The following is a 17,337-nucleotide window of genomic DNA, read 5'->3' as shown; positions in this document are numbered from 1 at the left end:
AAAATCAAACTTTTCCCGAACCCCGTGGGGAGGAGGGCCACAACATCATGGCCACAAACAAAACTCAGTAAGGATTTTTCTTGCTCCGGCTTTAACTTATGGATATTTGGCAGTGTTGCCACAATCGACGAATAGCTTTGCTCGCATCTTTCTCCGCCGCCATTACTGAACTACAACTCAAACTAGTGCACGACATCAACGTCATCGTTCTCAGCCACTCCCTATGTTCGCTGATTGGCCCTACAATTTTTTTTTTTGAAAACCGACTAATACACCGAAATCCCAGACCTAGTACAGAAGCAAAATCAAAATTGAGCGGAAGTACGTAGGAGGGCAGAGCCAGGCTAGGTTCTTACCACACACACACACACACACCTCAAAAGCTAACACAAACCTTCCAAAGCTAACAGAAAATTTAACAATATGTATATGAACACCAAATGTTTTAATAAAAACGTAGCATTGTATCCCCCCTCCAAAAGTTTGAAACAGTAAAATATGACATTTATCCAAGTATATAAAAAAAAAGCTATCACGAAACTGTTGCAAAAGAGTCTGCTACCATCTGAATAGCTCGAAGTGGGTCAACAACATCCTTTAGCTTGTCCTTTCTAAGAACCCAGTCTGGAACAAATCTGGAGAAAGGAGAGATGCAACAAAATATTTTGCAAATTATTGTGAGTGTGTACGCATACTGTGCAGTCAATTTGTAAGTGAAGTTTGCCCAAATCTGCTCCCAGGCGCACATTAATAATCTGCTCCCAGGCCACACTTACGAACTAAGATGCACCGTGGGCACACTTACTTGGCCACTGGTTTGTGTTTTTGAGCTGTTGTTGAGTTGAGTAGACTGCAGTTCCTGGAAGCGTTCGTTTTCTGCCTCTCTCTCCGAGCATCCATCTTGTGTTTTCGTGCCGTGAGGGAGTAGATACTTTGAATCCGTTCCAAAGCCTTGGGCAGGTTCCTCACCTCCTGAAAAACAGAATTTATAAACGTTTAGACCATAGATATATATAAAGGGTAGATGTCTCATCCACGTTGCCGGACAACGGAGTCGAACGCCCGCACATGGCGGCCATCTTGCTACAGTCAACTCGCTCACCCATAACATTGTGTTGGTGCTACATGTACTTTTTAAATGACCATAACTTGCTCAATTTTCAACCATTCAAAACATTTTGTAGAAAATGTATTTCAAACATATATATATTATTTTAATTTTATTTTTTCAACCTTTCAAAACAGTTTTTTCAAAACAAACAAAAAATACATTTCCCAAACTTTCTGAAAAATGTATTTTCATTATTTATTTATTTTTTAATCATTTTTTTCAACCTTCTGAAACTTTTGCCATGTAAGGCATCTTGTCAACAGGCGCCAGAATCCTCTCCTGCCAGGATGTCCTTACCAGGGCTCTGCGCGGGTCCTGAAGGAGCAGGGCCAGGAGGAAACAGGCCTTAGTGAAGATGCTGCCCCCCTTCTCTGCCACCTTGTCTCCAGCCTTCTCACGGTAGATCTGGAGCAGGTCCAGCAGGGTGTTCACAGAGTTCTCCACCGTGTAAACAGCCTCAACGGTCTTATGGTACTGGGGGGGGGGGGGGGGGATAACATGTTAGGATGTTGCCTACTGCCTGCTCGCCCCCTGCTGGGCTACCAGGCCAGCCACGCTACATCTGGGCTGCATGCCCTCCACATAGACAGAATCAGATTCTGAATCGTGGAGCGGTGAACGGACGGCATTGGCCCAGGGAAGCACAGTTACCTTGGAGAGGTTGAGGAGGACCTGGATGGCGTAGGAGATGACCTCCATACAGGGAACGCTTCTGTTGCAGCTCCTGATGAGGGTGAAGATGACCAGGGTGGCTCCACTCTCCACCAGCATCTCACAGCACTCTGGAGACAGCCTGGTTGCCAGCTCTACAGACAGGCAGATGAAGGGAGCTGTTAACCACACCACTCCTCACACAATCAGGCCCCTTATCAACTATTCACATTCAAGTGAATCAGGTGGCTGAGCGGTTAGGGAATCGGGCTAGTAATCAGAAGATTGCCGGTTCGATTCCCGGACGTGCGAAAATGACGTTGTGTGTCCTTGGGCAAGGCACTTCACCCTACTTGCCTCGGGGGAATGTCCCTGTACTTATTGTAAGTCGCTCTGGATAAGAGCGTCTGCTAAATGACTAAATTCAAGTAAAGTTTCTTTGTGCTTAAGGAAAATAAATGGTAGAGAATATGCTTCTTCTTCTATGTTTATAACTATCAATACAAGTGAATGCACTGGTTAGTAGTACCATTTACTTATTAACTGCATGCAAACAGAGGATAACAACAGGGAACATTGTGAGCATAAGACTTGACTGTGAAGACCTCTGTGATATTCCTTGTGAAAAAGAGCTGTACAACTAAAATATGATTTGATGTGTTAAAACTCACCCAGGTTTTTCAGAGCTGACAGGATGTAGGAGAAGTGTTTGTATTGAAGCAGGTGGTCGATGGCCGTGGAGGTCTTGTTACACAGCCGGTCTTCCGCCTGCGCGCCATCTGAGACCATCCTGAGGCGATGCCTCACGGCCACAACTCTGTGGTGGTCGTGGAGCTTCCTGGAGGCGTGTCCTCGCCACAACGCCTTGGGTGAGAGAAGGAGGAAACGGACTGAACCAGACTGTCGGCACTTCAACAAAAAGCGACGATCCAAAACGTGTAAATGTCTGCACTCTCCTCAGTTCAGGAAGTAGACCAGAAGCTAGAGGAGAACAAGCTCTATTCCTAGTCATTAGTACGGATAATTACATTCATAGAGATATTAAATAAATACATAATATTTCCAGCTTTTTTTGTAATAAAAAAAAATATATGTTTTCTCACTTCGTCTCTGGATTCTGTATTTACACTAGAGCCTACACACACACACACCGCCACACACACCACCAGTACCTGTGCCTTGATGATCCCTTGCTCCACCCTCTGCTGTCGTCTCAGCAGCAGGAACTTCCTGGCGTGCTGCTGCAGGACGCGGGCGGCTCGATGGCGGCGGGCTAACCACCTCCTGGCCGCTCTCTGAGCCGTCACCACCTTCCTCCTCTCTTCCAGGAACCGCCTTCGCTGCTGCCTGGCTCGTACCCACCGCTGGGAGGGGGGGAATAGGCCACCGACTGACTTAACACATGCTCAACACTTCGACCTCTACCAGGCCTACCACTACCACAACAACAATCCACGCTCATCGAGAGCATTTATAGTCCAGGACGACATTTCAGGTGCAGGGTGAGAGTACCTGTATGCGGACAACTGAGTGGATCTGTCTCCTGGCTGACTGCAGAGCCCAGTGAGCCCTGAGGGCCTTCTGGATCCTGACGGCACAGAGGTGATGGAACACAGCTGCAGAGAAGCGCAGCCTCCTTCCTGCTGCTGCCACCGCCAGCACCTGTGACACACCAGGGGAGAAACTTGGAAGCTGCATTTCCATAGGACACATCTCCAGGGCTATGAACATCTCCAGGGCTATGAACATCTCCAGGGCTATGAACATCTCCAGGGCTATGAACATCTCCAGGGCTATGAACATCTCCAGGGCTATGAACATCTCCAGGGCTATGAACATCTCCAGGGCTATGAACATCTCCAGGGCTATGAACATCTCCAGGGCTATGAACATCTCCAGGGCTATGAACATCTCCAGGGCTATGAACATTTCCAGGGCTATGAACATTTCCAGGGCTATGAACATCTCCAGGGCTATGAACATCTCCAGGGCTATGAACATCTCCAGGGCTATGAACATCTCCAGGGCTATGAACATCTCCAGGGCTATGAACATCTCCAGGGCTATGAACATCTCCAGGGCTATGAACATCTCCAGGGCTATGAACATCTCCAGGGCTCTCGCCAGTCAGGGTTAGCCTGAACCCTAACCTATCAAACTGTAGTAGGTGCAGTTGGGGAAATCGATAAAATCAAATCAACCCTGAGCCTTTTCCACTGGACCCCGAAAAGATTCAGATGGCCTGTACACGTGCTGTAAGGGTTAGCAACGGCATCAGAACATACCCGATGAAAAACTTAGTAAAAAGAGTAGTTACCCGTCGGTTGCCCATGCAGCTACGCCAGTATCTCTGCAGAGTCACGGTGGACTGTCTCACTCGGGAGAAGTCCTCCCTCTCTCTCCTGGCCAGCTGTGCGGCCCTGAACCTCGTCTGTAAGACGACCGCGGCTCCTCTCTGCCTCTGGTACGCCCTTCTCTGGAACCAGCCGCGATACACCGACTGGATGCACAGAGCAGCCTTCTGGACCTACGGAAGGAAAAGTGAAGTGAGAAGATTTTTTAGATTTTAGTCCTTTAGCAGACGCTCTTATCCAGAGCAACTTACAGTAAGTACATTCCCCCCGAGGCAAGTAGGGTGAAGTGCCTTGCCCAAGGACACAACGTCATTTGGCATGGCCGGGAATCGATCCGGCAACCTTCTGATTACTAGCCCGATTCCCTAACCGCTCAGCCACCTGACACCTTAGAAGGCACACGTGTTTGTGTCAATCGACGACGACCATGTTTTTACTACTCTGGAATCGATCTGTTCTCATTTCGCCTGAAACTCGTACCCATAACTAAACGTACAGCTGTGTGTAGGTACAGCTGTACCTACACACAGCTGTACCTACACCCTACACACAGCTGTACCTACACACAGCTGGTTTGTCAGAGGTTGTCATACCACAAGCAAGCTTTGTCTTTCTATGTGGCCTCTCCATGCTGCCTGGATGGAGACAGCTGAAGCCTTCTTTCTCAAGAAGTTTTGACGGTCTTCTTGGGCCTTAACGGTCTCCCTCCATCTGCGCTGAAGGACCAGAGCACTGTGTCGAACCGTCAGGAACCTGAGAGACACGATAGACCTGATAGTTACTCTGAAGACCTCAAGATAGACAAGATTATTAGACACAAACATGTACACGACAAGGGTAACCTGTGTAAATTACACAGATTACCCTTTTATGAGTACAATTATGTACAACATACGGAGCAAAAACAGTTGCCCTTACCTTTTGCGAAGGAGATTTGTCTGTATACATCTATGGACCGTTACAACTGCAGCCCGCTTCTCCACAACCTTGCTTCTGGCTTGCTTCCCTCTAAACCAAGACTGAACAACACAGAGGAAAGCAAATGAGAGGGATTGTAAATGTCACAATGTTCCCAGTATGACAAAAGGTCATAGGGCCCTCCAAAAACGACATGTTTATTCACCTGTATAAGAACAGCAGAACGCTTCACGGCAAGATACTTTGCTCGCTCTCTCTGGCGGAGAAGGTGGGCCCTGTAGTGCTCCTGTATGAGAGCGACCGAGGTCCTTTGTTGTCGGAGTCTCTGCCTATCTACCATCCCACGATAAAAGGCCTGTCCAAAAAGAATCAAAACATTTCAATCAATTGCATATCATTTTCATTTCAGGAATCAACATTTCACAAGACAGAAAATGATGCATGTGGGGAGTAAAGAGACACACACACCTGAATAGTGACAGCGCTTTTCTTGATTCTCTGATACCGTCTGAACGCAATGTGACCGCGCACTCTGGCCTGGAGTTTCTGGACATCTCTCAAGGTCTTCAGGTACACTGATCGCTGCTCTCTCTGCGCTCGCAGTCCCCTGTAGCTCCTCTGAAGAGTCAGGGCTGCTAGTCGACAGCGCTGAAACCGCCGCCGTGCCGTCCACCTCCTGCAGTGGGACTGCAACGTCACTGTGCTGGACCGCAACTTCAAATACCGGCTCCTCTGCGCGGCCATACGCAGCACCGACTGGACCTTAACGGCTGCCCGTTCGCGGTTGGCCAGCCGTCGGGCAAGTGTCCCACGGACCGCTGACTGGAGGGTCACCGCTGCTCCTCTGACGGTCATGTAGTCCAGACGGACTTTGCGGCCCAGCCTGCAAGACCTGTACCATCTCTGGACCGTGACGACGGCTGCCTGCATGGCGGTGTATCGTGCTCTGGCCCGGTGTCTTCTGAAGGCTGACTGAATCACCACGGTCGCGGCTCGTTCCTTCAGGAACCGTCGACGCCTGACACTCATTTGCAGGAACGCCTGAATCTTCCTGGCTGCTTTCGCCCGTGTCGCCAGGCGCCTCGCTTGCATCCCCCTGAATGACGCCTGAATGCAAGTCACAGCACTTCTGATCTGCAGATATTTCTCCACCTGCACGTGCCTCAGTCTCTGAGCTCTGAACCTCTGCTGAAGGATGCCGACCGCCCAGCGCTGCCTTCTGAAGGCATCCTGCTGCTTTTTCATCCTGTAGTTGGCCTGAATGACAGTAGCGGCTCGATGCATCTTGGCGACTTGACTTCGGACACATAGCCCTCTGAAAGCTGCCTGGATGACAACAGCAGAACCTCGAAGCTTCAGGAATCTGTCCCTGTCTAGCCTCCCTTGAACACACAACCTTAAGTGTCTCTGTAGGATGACGGCGGACAATCGCATGGCCTGGAACTTGACATGTGCTCGGTGTCTTCTGAAAACAGCCTGGATCGTGGTCGCAGCTTGATGCTGAAACCCGATCTCTCTCCTAGCAAGCTGCCCTCTGTATGTAGCCTGTAGGAGGACTGCAGCACGCAGCATGTTCAGGTAGTGTTGCCTCTGAAGTTTAGCTGCCAGGGTGGCCCTGTATTGTCGCTGGATGACAAGAGCAGAAGACCTCAAAGCAAGATACCGCTTGCGCTCCACATGGGCCCTATAGCATGATTGGATGACTCTGGCAGATTCGTGCCTGTACTGGACACTTTGCCTGGATCGCATGCCTCGGAAAGCTGCCTGTAACATGATGACAGCACTTCTCATTTGCTGGTATTCCTTCAGTTGGACACTTCGTTGTCTCTGAGCTCTGAACCTCTGCTGAAGGATGCCGACCGCCCAGCGCTGCCTTCTGAAAGCATCCTGCTGCTTTTTCATCCTGTAGTTGGCCTGAATGACAGTAGCGGCTCGATGCATCTTGGCGACTTGACTTCGGACACGTAGCCCTCTGAAAGCTGCCTGGATGACAACAGCAGAACCTCGAAGCTTCAGGAATCTGTCCCTGTCTAGCCTCCCTTGAACACACAACCTGAAGTGTCTCTGTAGGATGACGGCGGACAATCGCATGGCCTGGAACTTGACATGTGCTCGGTGTCTTCTGAAAGCAGCCTGGATCGTGGTCGCAGCTTGATGCTGAAACCCGATCTCTCTCCTAGCAAGCTGCCCTCTGTATGTAGCCTGTAGGAGGACTGCAGCACGCAGCATGTTCAGGTAGTGTTGCCTCTGAAGTTTAGCTGCCAGGGTGGCCCTGTATTGTCGCTGGATGACAAGAGCAGAAGACCTCAAAGCAAGATACCGCTTGCGCTCCACATGGGCCCTATAGCATGATTGGATGACTCTGGCAGATTCGTGCAACCATTTTACAGCACGTCTGGTTATTATTCCACGGAATGCAGACTGTAAGACAATTATCGCTTTTTTCTTTGCATTCAGAGAAAGCATTTCCCTTTCCACCAGTTTGTTGGCTCTGTATCTGACTTGCACTGTGCCGACAGCCCACAGCATCCTCTTGTAACGTGTCCTAATCAGGTGCATTCGTACGTGTGATTGAATAGTTATGGCAGCCATGCATTCAGTCTGCAACCTCTGCCGGTCTCTCCTCCCCCTGTAAGCTGCCTGAAGAGTGATCGCAGCCCTTTGCTTCAAAAGATACCTTTTCCGTTCTTTCTGTCCAATGGCAACGGCTCTGTATCTCTGCTGACAGAGTACAGCTGCCGCCCTGACTGCAAGGAAGCGTTTTCTTTCCATGCGAGCGAGGAACCACCTCTGGATGACAACGGCCTTCGTGTGCATCTCGGCAACCGCTGTCCTGACCCTGTGGCCACGGTAGGCTGACTGGATCTTCACAGTCGCAGACCTCATCCTTCCGTACAGCCACACATGGTGGTCTCGAAGCCTGTTGGCCCTGAAGCGCTCCTGGATGATGATGGCGGCACACTTTGTGGCGAGGTAAGAAACCCGCACCTTGTACATCCTGAAGTGAGCCTGGAGGACAGTTGCGGCTCTACGCCTCGTGCTAAGGTCTCTTCTGACTCTGGATCCTCGATAAGCCGCCTGGAGCTTCAGGGTGGCTCGCTTCAGCCGACTGTACTGCTGATGTTGCGACCTGCACGCCAAGTGAGCTCTATAGCGACTCTGAAGGATTATAGCTGCACTCTCCAGCAGCAAATAACGCCTCTTACAAATAAAGGCTCTCACCGATGACTGAATGAGTGTAGCCGCCTGGTGTTTTTTCTTCAGTTCTGTTCTTACTTTCATACCACGGAGTCCCGCCTGGAGAGAGATGACAGCTTTCTTAACCTGAAGGTACTCCGCTCTTCCTTCCCTTCCTGCTTTGAGAGCTCTGAACTGGCGTTGTATCAGCAAAGCAGCCTCCTTTCTTGCCCTAAAACGTGACTGCACGGCGTGCCTACGGTAATTAGCTTGAAGTACGGTGGCACACTTATGAAGTTGCTCAATCCTCTTCCTGTCGGTCCTCCCTCGCCAGACAGCTTGTATTTTCAGTACGGAACATCTGAGCTCCTCGTAACTCTTTCTTGATTTAGTTCCCAACAACTTGGCTCTATATTTCTGCTGGATAGCAACCACTGATCTTTTTAAAACGGCGAATCTCCGATGGGCTATCAACTTCCGGAAGTTTGCTTGGATCAAAGTTGCCGCCCGATTCCTCGCCTTCATCATCCTTCGTGCAACGTGCCCGCGATACATCGCCTGTATTGTTACGGCCGCGCACTTCATCACCAGAAACGTCCGTTTCTCCGCGTCTCTGAGCAGCGAGGCCCTGAACCTGCGCTGGATGACGACCGCGGCCCGTCTCATCCGTTCCAGCCGTCTCCTGACCACGCTAGCCTTGAACGCACTCTGGATGACGGTGGCTGCATGGTGTTTCTGTTTCAACACCTGCAAGCGACGCCTCTGCTGTTGGCCTCTGTACCAGGTCTGAATGAGAACAGCACTCAGTCTGATGGACACGTAGCGATGATGACACGTGTGCATCCTGAACCAAGACTGAATCTTCAGGGCGGCAGCGTTTCTTCGGGCTGTTTTGGCGCTGCGCCATTTCCGAAAAGCGGCTTGTATCACAGAGGCAGCGTGGTTTTTAATCTGGAACTTTCGGCTCGTCCAGTTCCGGTAACTTCTCTGTATTTTGATGGCTGCCGATCTCAGTGCGAGATAGTTTTCGCGCTCCTTTCTTCCGGTGATCCGAGCCCTAGTGTGTTTCTGGATCACAGTCGCTGCCCACCGCATCGTTCTGTAGTCAGAAACCGCTCTTTTCATCCGCCAACAGGCCTGCAGCACTATCACCTGTGATCTTAAAGACTGGTAGTTTTTCCTGGCGATATACCTCCTCCATTCTGCCTGTAAGACCAGAAAAATTCCAATGAGTGCATTGTGTAAAGAAGAATACCATATACCGGCATGTGTGGAGGGTGGAAAAATATTCGCACACCCACATTCTGGAAACAGAATGTGGAACAGAGACATTTCTCTTATCTGAATCTGTTATGGCACCAACCCAAAAAACACACCAACCACACCTCAGGGGTTTCTGTGGACAGAAACATGAACATACTTGAATAGATGTGGCCGAGGCATTCAGGAGCACCCAGAGGTTTGCCTTCCTCATCAGCGTCGCTGTGTTCCGGGCGGCGTAGCCCCTCCAGGCGGCCTGGAGCCTCACGGCAGCACAGGTCTGTTTCCTCGCCCTCCGTCTCTTGAGGAAGTTTCGTACGTGTGCCTGAATCCTCGCAGCAGCCACGTTTCTTTCCTGCAGGGGGGGGGGGGAACGTTCGGTACGTCATCCATCGGTTCTTCACAAGACAGATCTGTTCCTCGGAGGGGAAAGAGAGTAAAACAAACCTGGTACGTTTCCAGATCCTTCCTCAGTTTGTGTTTTCTCCAAGCACCCTGAATGATGCGGGCCGCTCGTGTCTCGTTCCTGAGGTCCAGGAGACGAGTGCACAGGAACGACAGGTAGGACATCACCACCTGGAGCACATCGGAAAGGTTACAAACATCACATTACGAACATGGAACACAGTGCAACGTCCTAATTATCCCTGTGGACACAAACGCATTCAGGGAGTTGGCTTGCTTTTCTAACCTTCTCATTGGGTATGGTGTTGGACATGTCAGCTGGGTTGATCATTGCTGGAACCCCCCCAAGGAAAGACACTGCAGTGTTGACCAATCGGAAGTTACTCTTCTCATTATCCAGAAGTTCTTTAAATTCCAACATGGGCGACTGTGGGACTAACGTGAGGAATACAACACCTTATCAGTTTAAACACTTCACATCAACCCATCAAAACTGTAAAATGTTGAGTCTAACCATTACCGTTCTGCGTTGTGGGCCAGGTGTCAAAAGAATTGTCTGAGTCGCTGGATGAGCAGTTGAGCTCCAGTCTGCCTTGTGAAGAACACTCGACGGTCTGAGTGGTGCTCTGAGAGACCCTTTCCAGGGGCAGCTGGCTGGGATGATAGTGATGGATGAGGTAGCAAAGCGCCCGACCATCCGAAAACGACACCGAAAAGTTCTCCACCTGCAAGGTTTTGTGACAGATTTAACAGAAATAACAGTTGTCTACAGTCTTTTCTAAGCTTTCTCGCTTTATATGAAATATAACTCAAAATATTTACAATATTGTATATTGTGAATACACATTTAAAATATTCTGTTTATGATATTGCATAAGAATACCAAATCGTGATAGAAGTATTTTACTTGGCTAACTTGCCTTCAAGTTGTAGAAGTCGCAGACAGCATTGACCCAGTCCATCAGTAAAGTGATCTTCAGGCTGCTGTGCTTGAACGGTGAACCAGCTTTGGAAACGGTCTGCTCTACAACCTTGTCAGCCTTCAATGATGCCAGTTTCTGCTTGACACTCCAGGCGCGTTTCAGAAAACCGATCTCCTCCGTTAGTTTATCCTCATCCAGAAGCACCACCACCTAAAAAGTGGTATTCTTTATTATAATTATTCTTCTCATATTGTACATTTGTTTTTTAAATATATTTCAGTACTTGTTTTATCTAATTACTATGTTTATTGTTATGCAACCTACCAAAGTGAATTCCTCGTATGTGTAAACTTAGCCTTACTTGGCAAGAATTCAGATTCTGATTGAAAACACTCTCCTCCCCAAACCTCAGTAACCCTAACTGACACCAGGCAGCAAACAAACCTGGAAAGCAAAGATGATCTTCCACAGAAGGCTCAGCGTTTTCTCCCGGTGTCCATCCACAACATCTCTGGAACTGATGACAACATCTGGAAGAAAACCCACAGGAAACGCCTCAGTTGTTTTAAATTTAAAAATACTTTTCCCTCCGCACAGATCCAAGTACTGTAAAATGCCGCCGCCGCCCTAAACTTACCATTATCCTTCAGGTCGACGCCTTTGGCTTTCAACACCTGCAAGACTATGTCTACGTTGTGGACCTTCTGGAGGCGGCTGATAGCAGGCATCCTCAACTTCTGGGACAGACTCCAGTCCTGGGTGAACAGCTCCATCACTCGTCTAAAAGGAAAAACACAAATGAGGAAAAATACTCACGCGAGACGGATTGAACTGCGGTACATGGAAGGAAGACCGCTTACACTAGCCGGATTCCACATTTCAAGTCGGTTGCCAAGTTCTTGACAGCAAAGTTGAATTCGTCCAGCGGGGTCTGTGTGTGGGAAACTGGAAAGCCCAGGTACCCCATGTGTCGGGGCAGGATTCCCTCCCCACTCAGAAAGTCCCTGGAGAAGGCCAGGAGTAGATCCTTGCTCGTCTATGAATGAATACAGAGCAGAGAAAACTAAGAACAGCATCTACAAACATCTTTGACGGGTGGTTGCAGGGTTATGACACTCTGAACTGTAACACAGCAATAGAACAACTGAAGCACACACTCACAAGATATATATACATTTGATCTGTCCCTCTCTCTCTGTGTGTGTATACGTATTGTCTGCTCGGTATCTGCCTACTTTGAACTCTGCATCCATGCAGAACAAACAGGGGTCATGCTCGATCATCCTGGACTCCTTAGCCTTGTCCAGAAAGCAGACCAGCAGAAGCAGCTTCTTCAGAGTGAAACGAGACAAGGCCTCCTCGTGTCCTGAGCAAACAGGAACAACATGTGTTATCTTGGAGGCAGGGGTTACAAAGCACTGGCCAACACCAGATGTGGTTCAAATCCACAGAATACAAAACACCACGAATAAGGGGAAAATAAGATAAAGAATGAATGAATGTATCCTTTGTATGCAGGAGGCAAATTACCATCTTTGTAAAGATTGGGGACTTTAGCGTGTCTGAACTGGGCAGCAATGTCTGGATTCCAGAGAAGACGTCTCAAGATAAACATGGCCAGGCCCATGACGTCACTGTTACTCTCCAGCGGAATCATCTCTCCATAGATTGTCTAAAAAAAACAAAAACATTTTAAAATATAGAAGTTAATAAATGAACATGAATAACAAACCACAACAGCGGTATGAAACATTAAAAAAAAATATATATATATATATATATATATATATCTCAGACATACCTCCAGACCAATCCGGAGCCAGAGAGGGTTGTAGGAGAGAAGCCAGTTTAGGACTTTTTGACGTTCCCCTACAAAACGAGAAGCGCAAACCCTTAATTTCACACTCATGCTGTGGTTTCAAAACGTGGACATAAAAGCGTAGCCTACCGGCGGTATTAAAGCAGTTTTACAGTAAAAAGTGAATCTCCATCATCCTGTCCAGTATTTACCTATGTCCTTCCAGAGGTGACGGTCGGTGCGCACCAGTAACCTCTTGGCTTCCACCTCCAGCTCCAGCCTCTGGATAGCTTTGATCATCACCTCCGACGTGAAGAGCTGACAAGCTGAGCGACGAAGACGGTTTAGACGGCGGCGAGCCGTGTACGTGCTGAAGGACATCTCCTCTTTGGTGGGGGCCTTGGGCACACTAAACCGCTCATCGCTGCCCATCGCCAGAGAGAGGGCATTCACTAAACACACAGGGGGGGGAAACATATATGCTGTGAGTGACTGAACATGATTTTGTGATGTGTAGCCTAGACATGGCAAACAAGGTCAGATGGCTGAGCGGTTAGGGAGTAGGGCTATTAATCAGAAGGTTGTTGGTTCAATTCCCGGCCGTGCAAAATGACGTGTCCTTGGGCAAGGCACTTCACCCTACTTGCCTCAGGGAGAATGTCCCTGTACTTACTGTAAGTCACTCTAGTTAAGAGCGTCTGCTAAATGACTAAATGTAAATGTACTGTCATTGAGGAATACAGAAGACTCCCTTTCAATCTTAAGCATGTTACCTTTAGTGACCTCGGTGTTGACCTTGAAGTCATCTGGAGTGAGTACATAGTTCATCCACCAGGTGAATCCTCTTTCTTGCTTCTCAATCCACCTCTCATCGTAGAACATGTTCTTAGCCGCAAACGGCATGGGGTGCCTTGGTATGGCTGCAAGACACACGAGTTGTTAGTTGCACGTCACTAAACTAAGCAGTACCAACACACGCCAATACAAGAGACTTGTCACTCACCTGTTTGTGCAGGCTTAATGAAGGTCAGTGTGGACTGGGCCACAGCTACAACCTTTGCCTTCCTGACAGATGAAGCACCAAATGACTTCAGAGAAGTACCTGTAATCAAAAGGAGTCAAATATGAGTATCATATATTAATATTAGTATGCACGTGTGTGTGTGTATGTATGATATATTGGATCAACAAACATTGTGGGTCACATACTCTGAAAGGTAGCTCTGGAACTTTGCCGTCTGATTGGTGCAGGCGTCACAGACCTGGCTCCTACCAACGAAGAAGAGAAACCGGATCGCAGAGAGGCTGAAGAAGAAAACACACGGGTCTTGAGAACACAACAATTACATTTAGCAGACGCTCTTATCCAGAGCAACTTACAGTAAGTACAGGGACATTCCCCCCGAGGCAAGTAAGGTGAAGTGCCTTGCCCAAGGACACAACGTCATTTGACACAGCCGGGAATCGAACTGGCAACCTTCAGATTACTAGCCCGATTCCCTAACCACTCAGCCACCTGACTCCCACAACAATATTGAGTTGATGTACAGCTGGTGTAACACGTTGGGGCTTCGCTTCAGCAAACAAAGTCTCTTTTTTTTTTACTGACCTGCTGGTCTCGTCTGTTTCTGAGCAGCAGTCTTCCTCACATCTTGACTTTTCACCGCAGTAGACTTCCTGCTTCGTTTCTCCAGCGCCATTTTTTCTGTATCCTCCACTTTCTCAACATCCTTCAGAAACTCATCGCTTTTCCTTTTTTTGCCCCGTGTCACCACATCGAACCGGCTCTGGCAGCGGACAGGAAACAGATCCTGATGGACAGGAAGCTGTGCTGAAGCAAACCCGGACAGAGGTGCTCCGTGAGCCAGCTGGTTATTGTTGTGGTGTTGGGGGGTGACTGGTACCCTGAGCAGAGGAGGGCTAAGAGAGAAAGAGACTGGGGCAGGATCATTTAAAGGAGTCAGGCTTACAGCTACTGGTTCCATGGCCTCAAGCGAGGAGCTAGTGATGCTGACATTGTGTTGTCCGTCTGAACTACTGTTCGAATCGATGACAGGAAGGCCCGGGGTGCCTGGACTTGAGTCAGAGCGGCTCCCCGCATCTGTGATCTCCAATGTTTTCTCCAGAAGTCTTCGTCTTGAGGTTTTTATTTTCCTCTCCCCCTGAGGTCTCTCTACCAGTGCCGGAGCTGCTCTGCTCTTGACCACGGTAGCAGACGTAAAAAAAACCTTCTTGGCTTGAAAAACGTTGCATCCCGCCTCTATTCTAGGAGCAACTAGGTCGTCAGCCTGACCAACTGCCAATTTTGGCTTGATGAAGAAGGTTAGCCTCGGCTGTGCAGCGTCCGATTCACTGGGGCTATCAGGCAATCCATCAGAGCCGCAACCTGCAATTCCGTTAACTGATTCTAATGAGTCCGAAAAATCAAAGCTAGAGCATGCATCGGGAGGGCTTCCTTCAACAGCTGCAGTCAGATCAGAGTCGATCATCGCCAACGCATCCATTACTGTAGGAACTCTGATACTAGCCTCTGGTAAAGCACTGACAGCGACACTGACAGGGATTTGCATAGACTCGATGTGAGGCATCAGGTTCTTCAGTCTATCTGGTGTGCCCACAGGCGACAGCGTCTTGTTGAGCACTCTTGCCACGTCTCTGTGTTCAGACGGGAAGACGGGTCCGCTGAGGACAGCTGCTGTTTTAGCGGGATCGCTAATCCTGATCCTCGGCACCAGGGGAACACCGGGGGAGCTCGTAAGGTCGCCATCCCTGTTCACTTCATCCAGAGGCTGAGATGTTACCTTACTGACAAGGGTGCAGATGCCCTGCAGCTCCAACTTCTCCATGTGGGCAGGGCCAAACCCTGACAGGGCTCTCGCTCTAACCGGAACCACATCGTTGAGAGGGGAGAGCGGGCTCCGAACTCTCCCCTGTCTGTACTGTGGAGTTTGAGGCACATGAAAGGTCTTGTTGGCTGCCTTTCTCTTCAGAGAAGCTTCTGGAGTTCTCTTGCCTCTGGAGGGCGCCGGGAGTCCAGACGCCTTCTTGTTTTTGATCGAGTCCCACAGACTCTTCTGAAACGGACGAAGGAAAGCACATAGCTAGTTAACTAACAGTTAAGTTCCTCATCAGCGAACCTGTTAGCTACAGGTAAGGTGAAACATTTTTTATTAATAAATAAATAATGAGACACTGGGTTACCTTTTTCTTCTTGGGTGCATTTGCTCTGCCGAGCAAAACGGCTTGATGTTTAACCACACCATTGGCAACAAAGATGATGAGTTCTCTGACTCCCCCTTCCTCTCCAGGTGTCCATGTTATAGTTAAATCAAATACATCTCCAGGCTGTGGGGAAAAAAAGTTTAAAAAAACAACAACCCTTTTGCAATTAGAATGGTTTTAATCGCCATGAAAGCTTGCACAGACAAGGAATTTACTTTGGCAGGAAGGTGTAAACATTCAACATATAGGAATCTTAACTTAAATATGTGGTCTACGTATAGTAAAGGTACAAAGTCTCACTAATCATAAGAATAAAAATAAAGAATATGAAATATAAAATGGCCATTATAATATTACACAATACATTTCGATAAAATGTAAAATATATATATATATATATATTTGGGGGACATGGGACATGTCAAGTTCAGTTAGGGACTGTTAATTTTGCACTTTGGGACGGTACTAGGACAGTTAGAAAAACAGTTAGTTGGGAGCCCTGCATGTACTGTAGTAATTGCTTGCTTGGTACGCTACAACCAGCGGAGTATGATGTGCATGCAGGAAATTGGGAAGAACAGGTGCAGCTGTAGATAGTTTTTAGGCTGTGATATTAACCTCGCTGGACTAGTGCAAATCACAATGGAGTTACAATCAAAAGCTCAATTTTATTTATTGCTCATTATAGGCTACAGTGTAAAAAACATAATTGTAATACATCTGTAATAAAATGCTACAGTGAGGTAGTTAGCAAAACTTGACAACTGGTTCCAAAAGAACATTAAAATATGCAGTGAGCTACTACTGCACGGGCATTAGGCTATTAAGTAGGACGACATACAATAGCGGTCTGTGATGCATCCGTTTTCAATCGGTTAGACTATATGTAATGTACCTGTAATATTTTATATGACAAACAATATACTCACACAGGATCAGCTAGCCTAGCTCTAACCGTTAGGAAGTTCAAGGCAAATCAATGACGCGTGTTAGTGCGAGTCGACTAGCTCTAGCTAGAACAGTACTAGGCTAACAATAGACACTTTTGTTTACCTGAATGTTAAAAATGGTTTTGTCAACGGAAAACCCTTTCGCAGATGCAATCTTGTTCACTGTAACCTCTGTAGCTCCATTGTCAGAATCCGGATTTTCAACTCGTAGGACGACCGATTTCGAAGAACCTATCTTTACCGATCCAAATGTCACGAACGGTGCCCTCGAGAACTGCACTAGACTCAAAACGGGTAGTTCTAGAGAACCCGTGTTTTCTTTGTCACAAAATAATGTCGTGGTGTCTTCTGGCTTTATTGGACTAAAGTCCAAAAATTCACCTATCCGTAATGGCTGAGCCATGCCGTAAAAATATGTTTGTAAACTACCTAGTCGCTAGGTAGATACTGCTACTGACTCTTCAACCTGCTCTCAAACCATTCGAAGTTTGAATTTTCTCTGAGTTCTCTGCTCAGCCAATGATGTCAAACTGGGAAGTTCACAAACCAATCGCTGCAGGGTAAACAA

The 17,337-nt window shown here is 48.1% G+C and overlaps 1 protein-coding gene across 1 annotated transcript; it reads right to left on the bottom strand.

The window, feature by feature from the left end:
• Nucleotides 1-462: 462 nt before the first annotated feature.
• On the bottom strand, nt 463-17,245 carry aspm (assembly factor for spindle microtubules). The gene is made up of 30 exons (XM_062452381.1): nt 16,873-17,245; nt 15,799-15,942; nt 14,207-15,671; nt 13,807-13,902; nt 13,601-13,699; nt 13,371-13,517; nt 12,810-13,049; nt 12,601-12,668; nt 12,330-12,471; nt 12,035-12,165; nt 11,660-11,835; nt 11,437-11,579; nt 11,244-11,329; nt 10,804-11,009; nt 10,397-10,608; nt 10,163-10,311; nt 9,919-10,047; nt 9,632-9,826; nt 5,503-9,417; nt 5,240-5,389; nt 5,035-5,135; nt 4,710-4,869; nt 4,080-4,289; nt 3,275-3,424; nt 2,935-3,126; nt 2,434-2,626; nt 1,763-1,917; nt 1,409-1,585; nt 806-972; nt 463-635 (listed from the first exon to the last, which is right to left on the bottom strand). The coding sequence occupies exons 1-30, from the start codon at nt 17,170-17,172 to the stop codon at nt 533-535; spliced, it is 9,801 nt and encodes a 3,266-aa protein (XP_062308365.1). The 5' UTR covers nt 17,173-17,245; the 3' UTR covers nt 463-532.
• Between the last annotated feature and the right edge of the window lie 92 nt (nt 17,246-17,337).

Source organism: Osmerus eperlanus, chromosome 26, assembly GCF_963692335.1.
Source record: "Osmerus eperlanus chromosome 26, fOsmEpe2.1, whole genome shotgun sequence".
Lineage (NCBI taxonomy): Eukaryota > Metazoa > Chordata > Actinopteri > Osmeriformes > Osmeridae > Osmerus > Osmerus eperlanus.
The sequence above is the reverse complement of the archived record's forward strand: the minus strand, read 5'-3'. Positions and strand labels throughout refer to the sequence as shown.

What these genes read in the sequence shown, in the direction of transcription:
- aspm (XM_062452381.1), bottom strand. Translation starts at nt 17,172, where the DNA reads ATGGCTCAGCCATTACGGATAGGTGAATTTTTGGACTTTAGTCCAATA. An exon ending in TCACCTCTGGAAGGACATAG is followed by an intron (nt 12,669 to 12,809) that starts GTAAATACTGGA and finishes CTCGTTTTGTAG; the next exon opens with GGGAACGTCAAAAAGTCCTA. An exon ending in CCCCAATCTTTACAAAGATG is followed by an intron (nt 12,166 to 12,329) that starts GTAATTTGCCTC and finishes CTGTTTGCTCAG; the next exon opens with GACACGAGGAGGCCTTGTCT.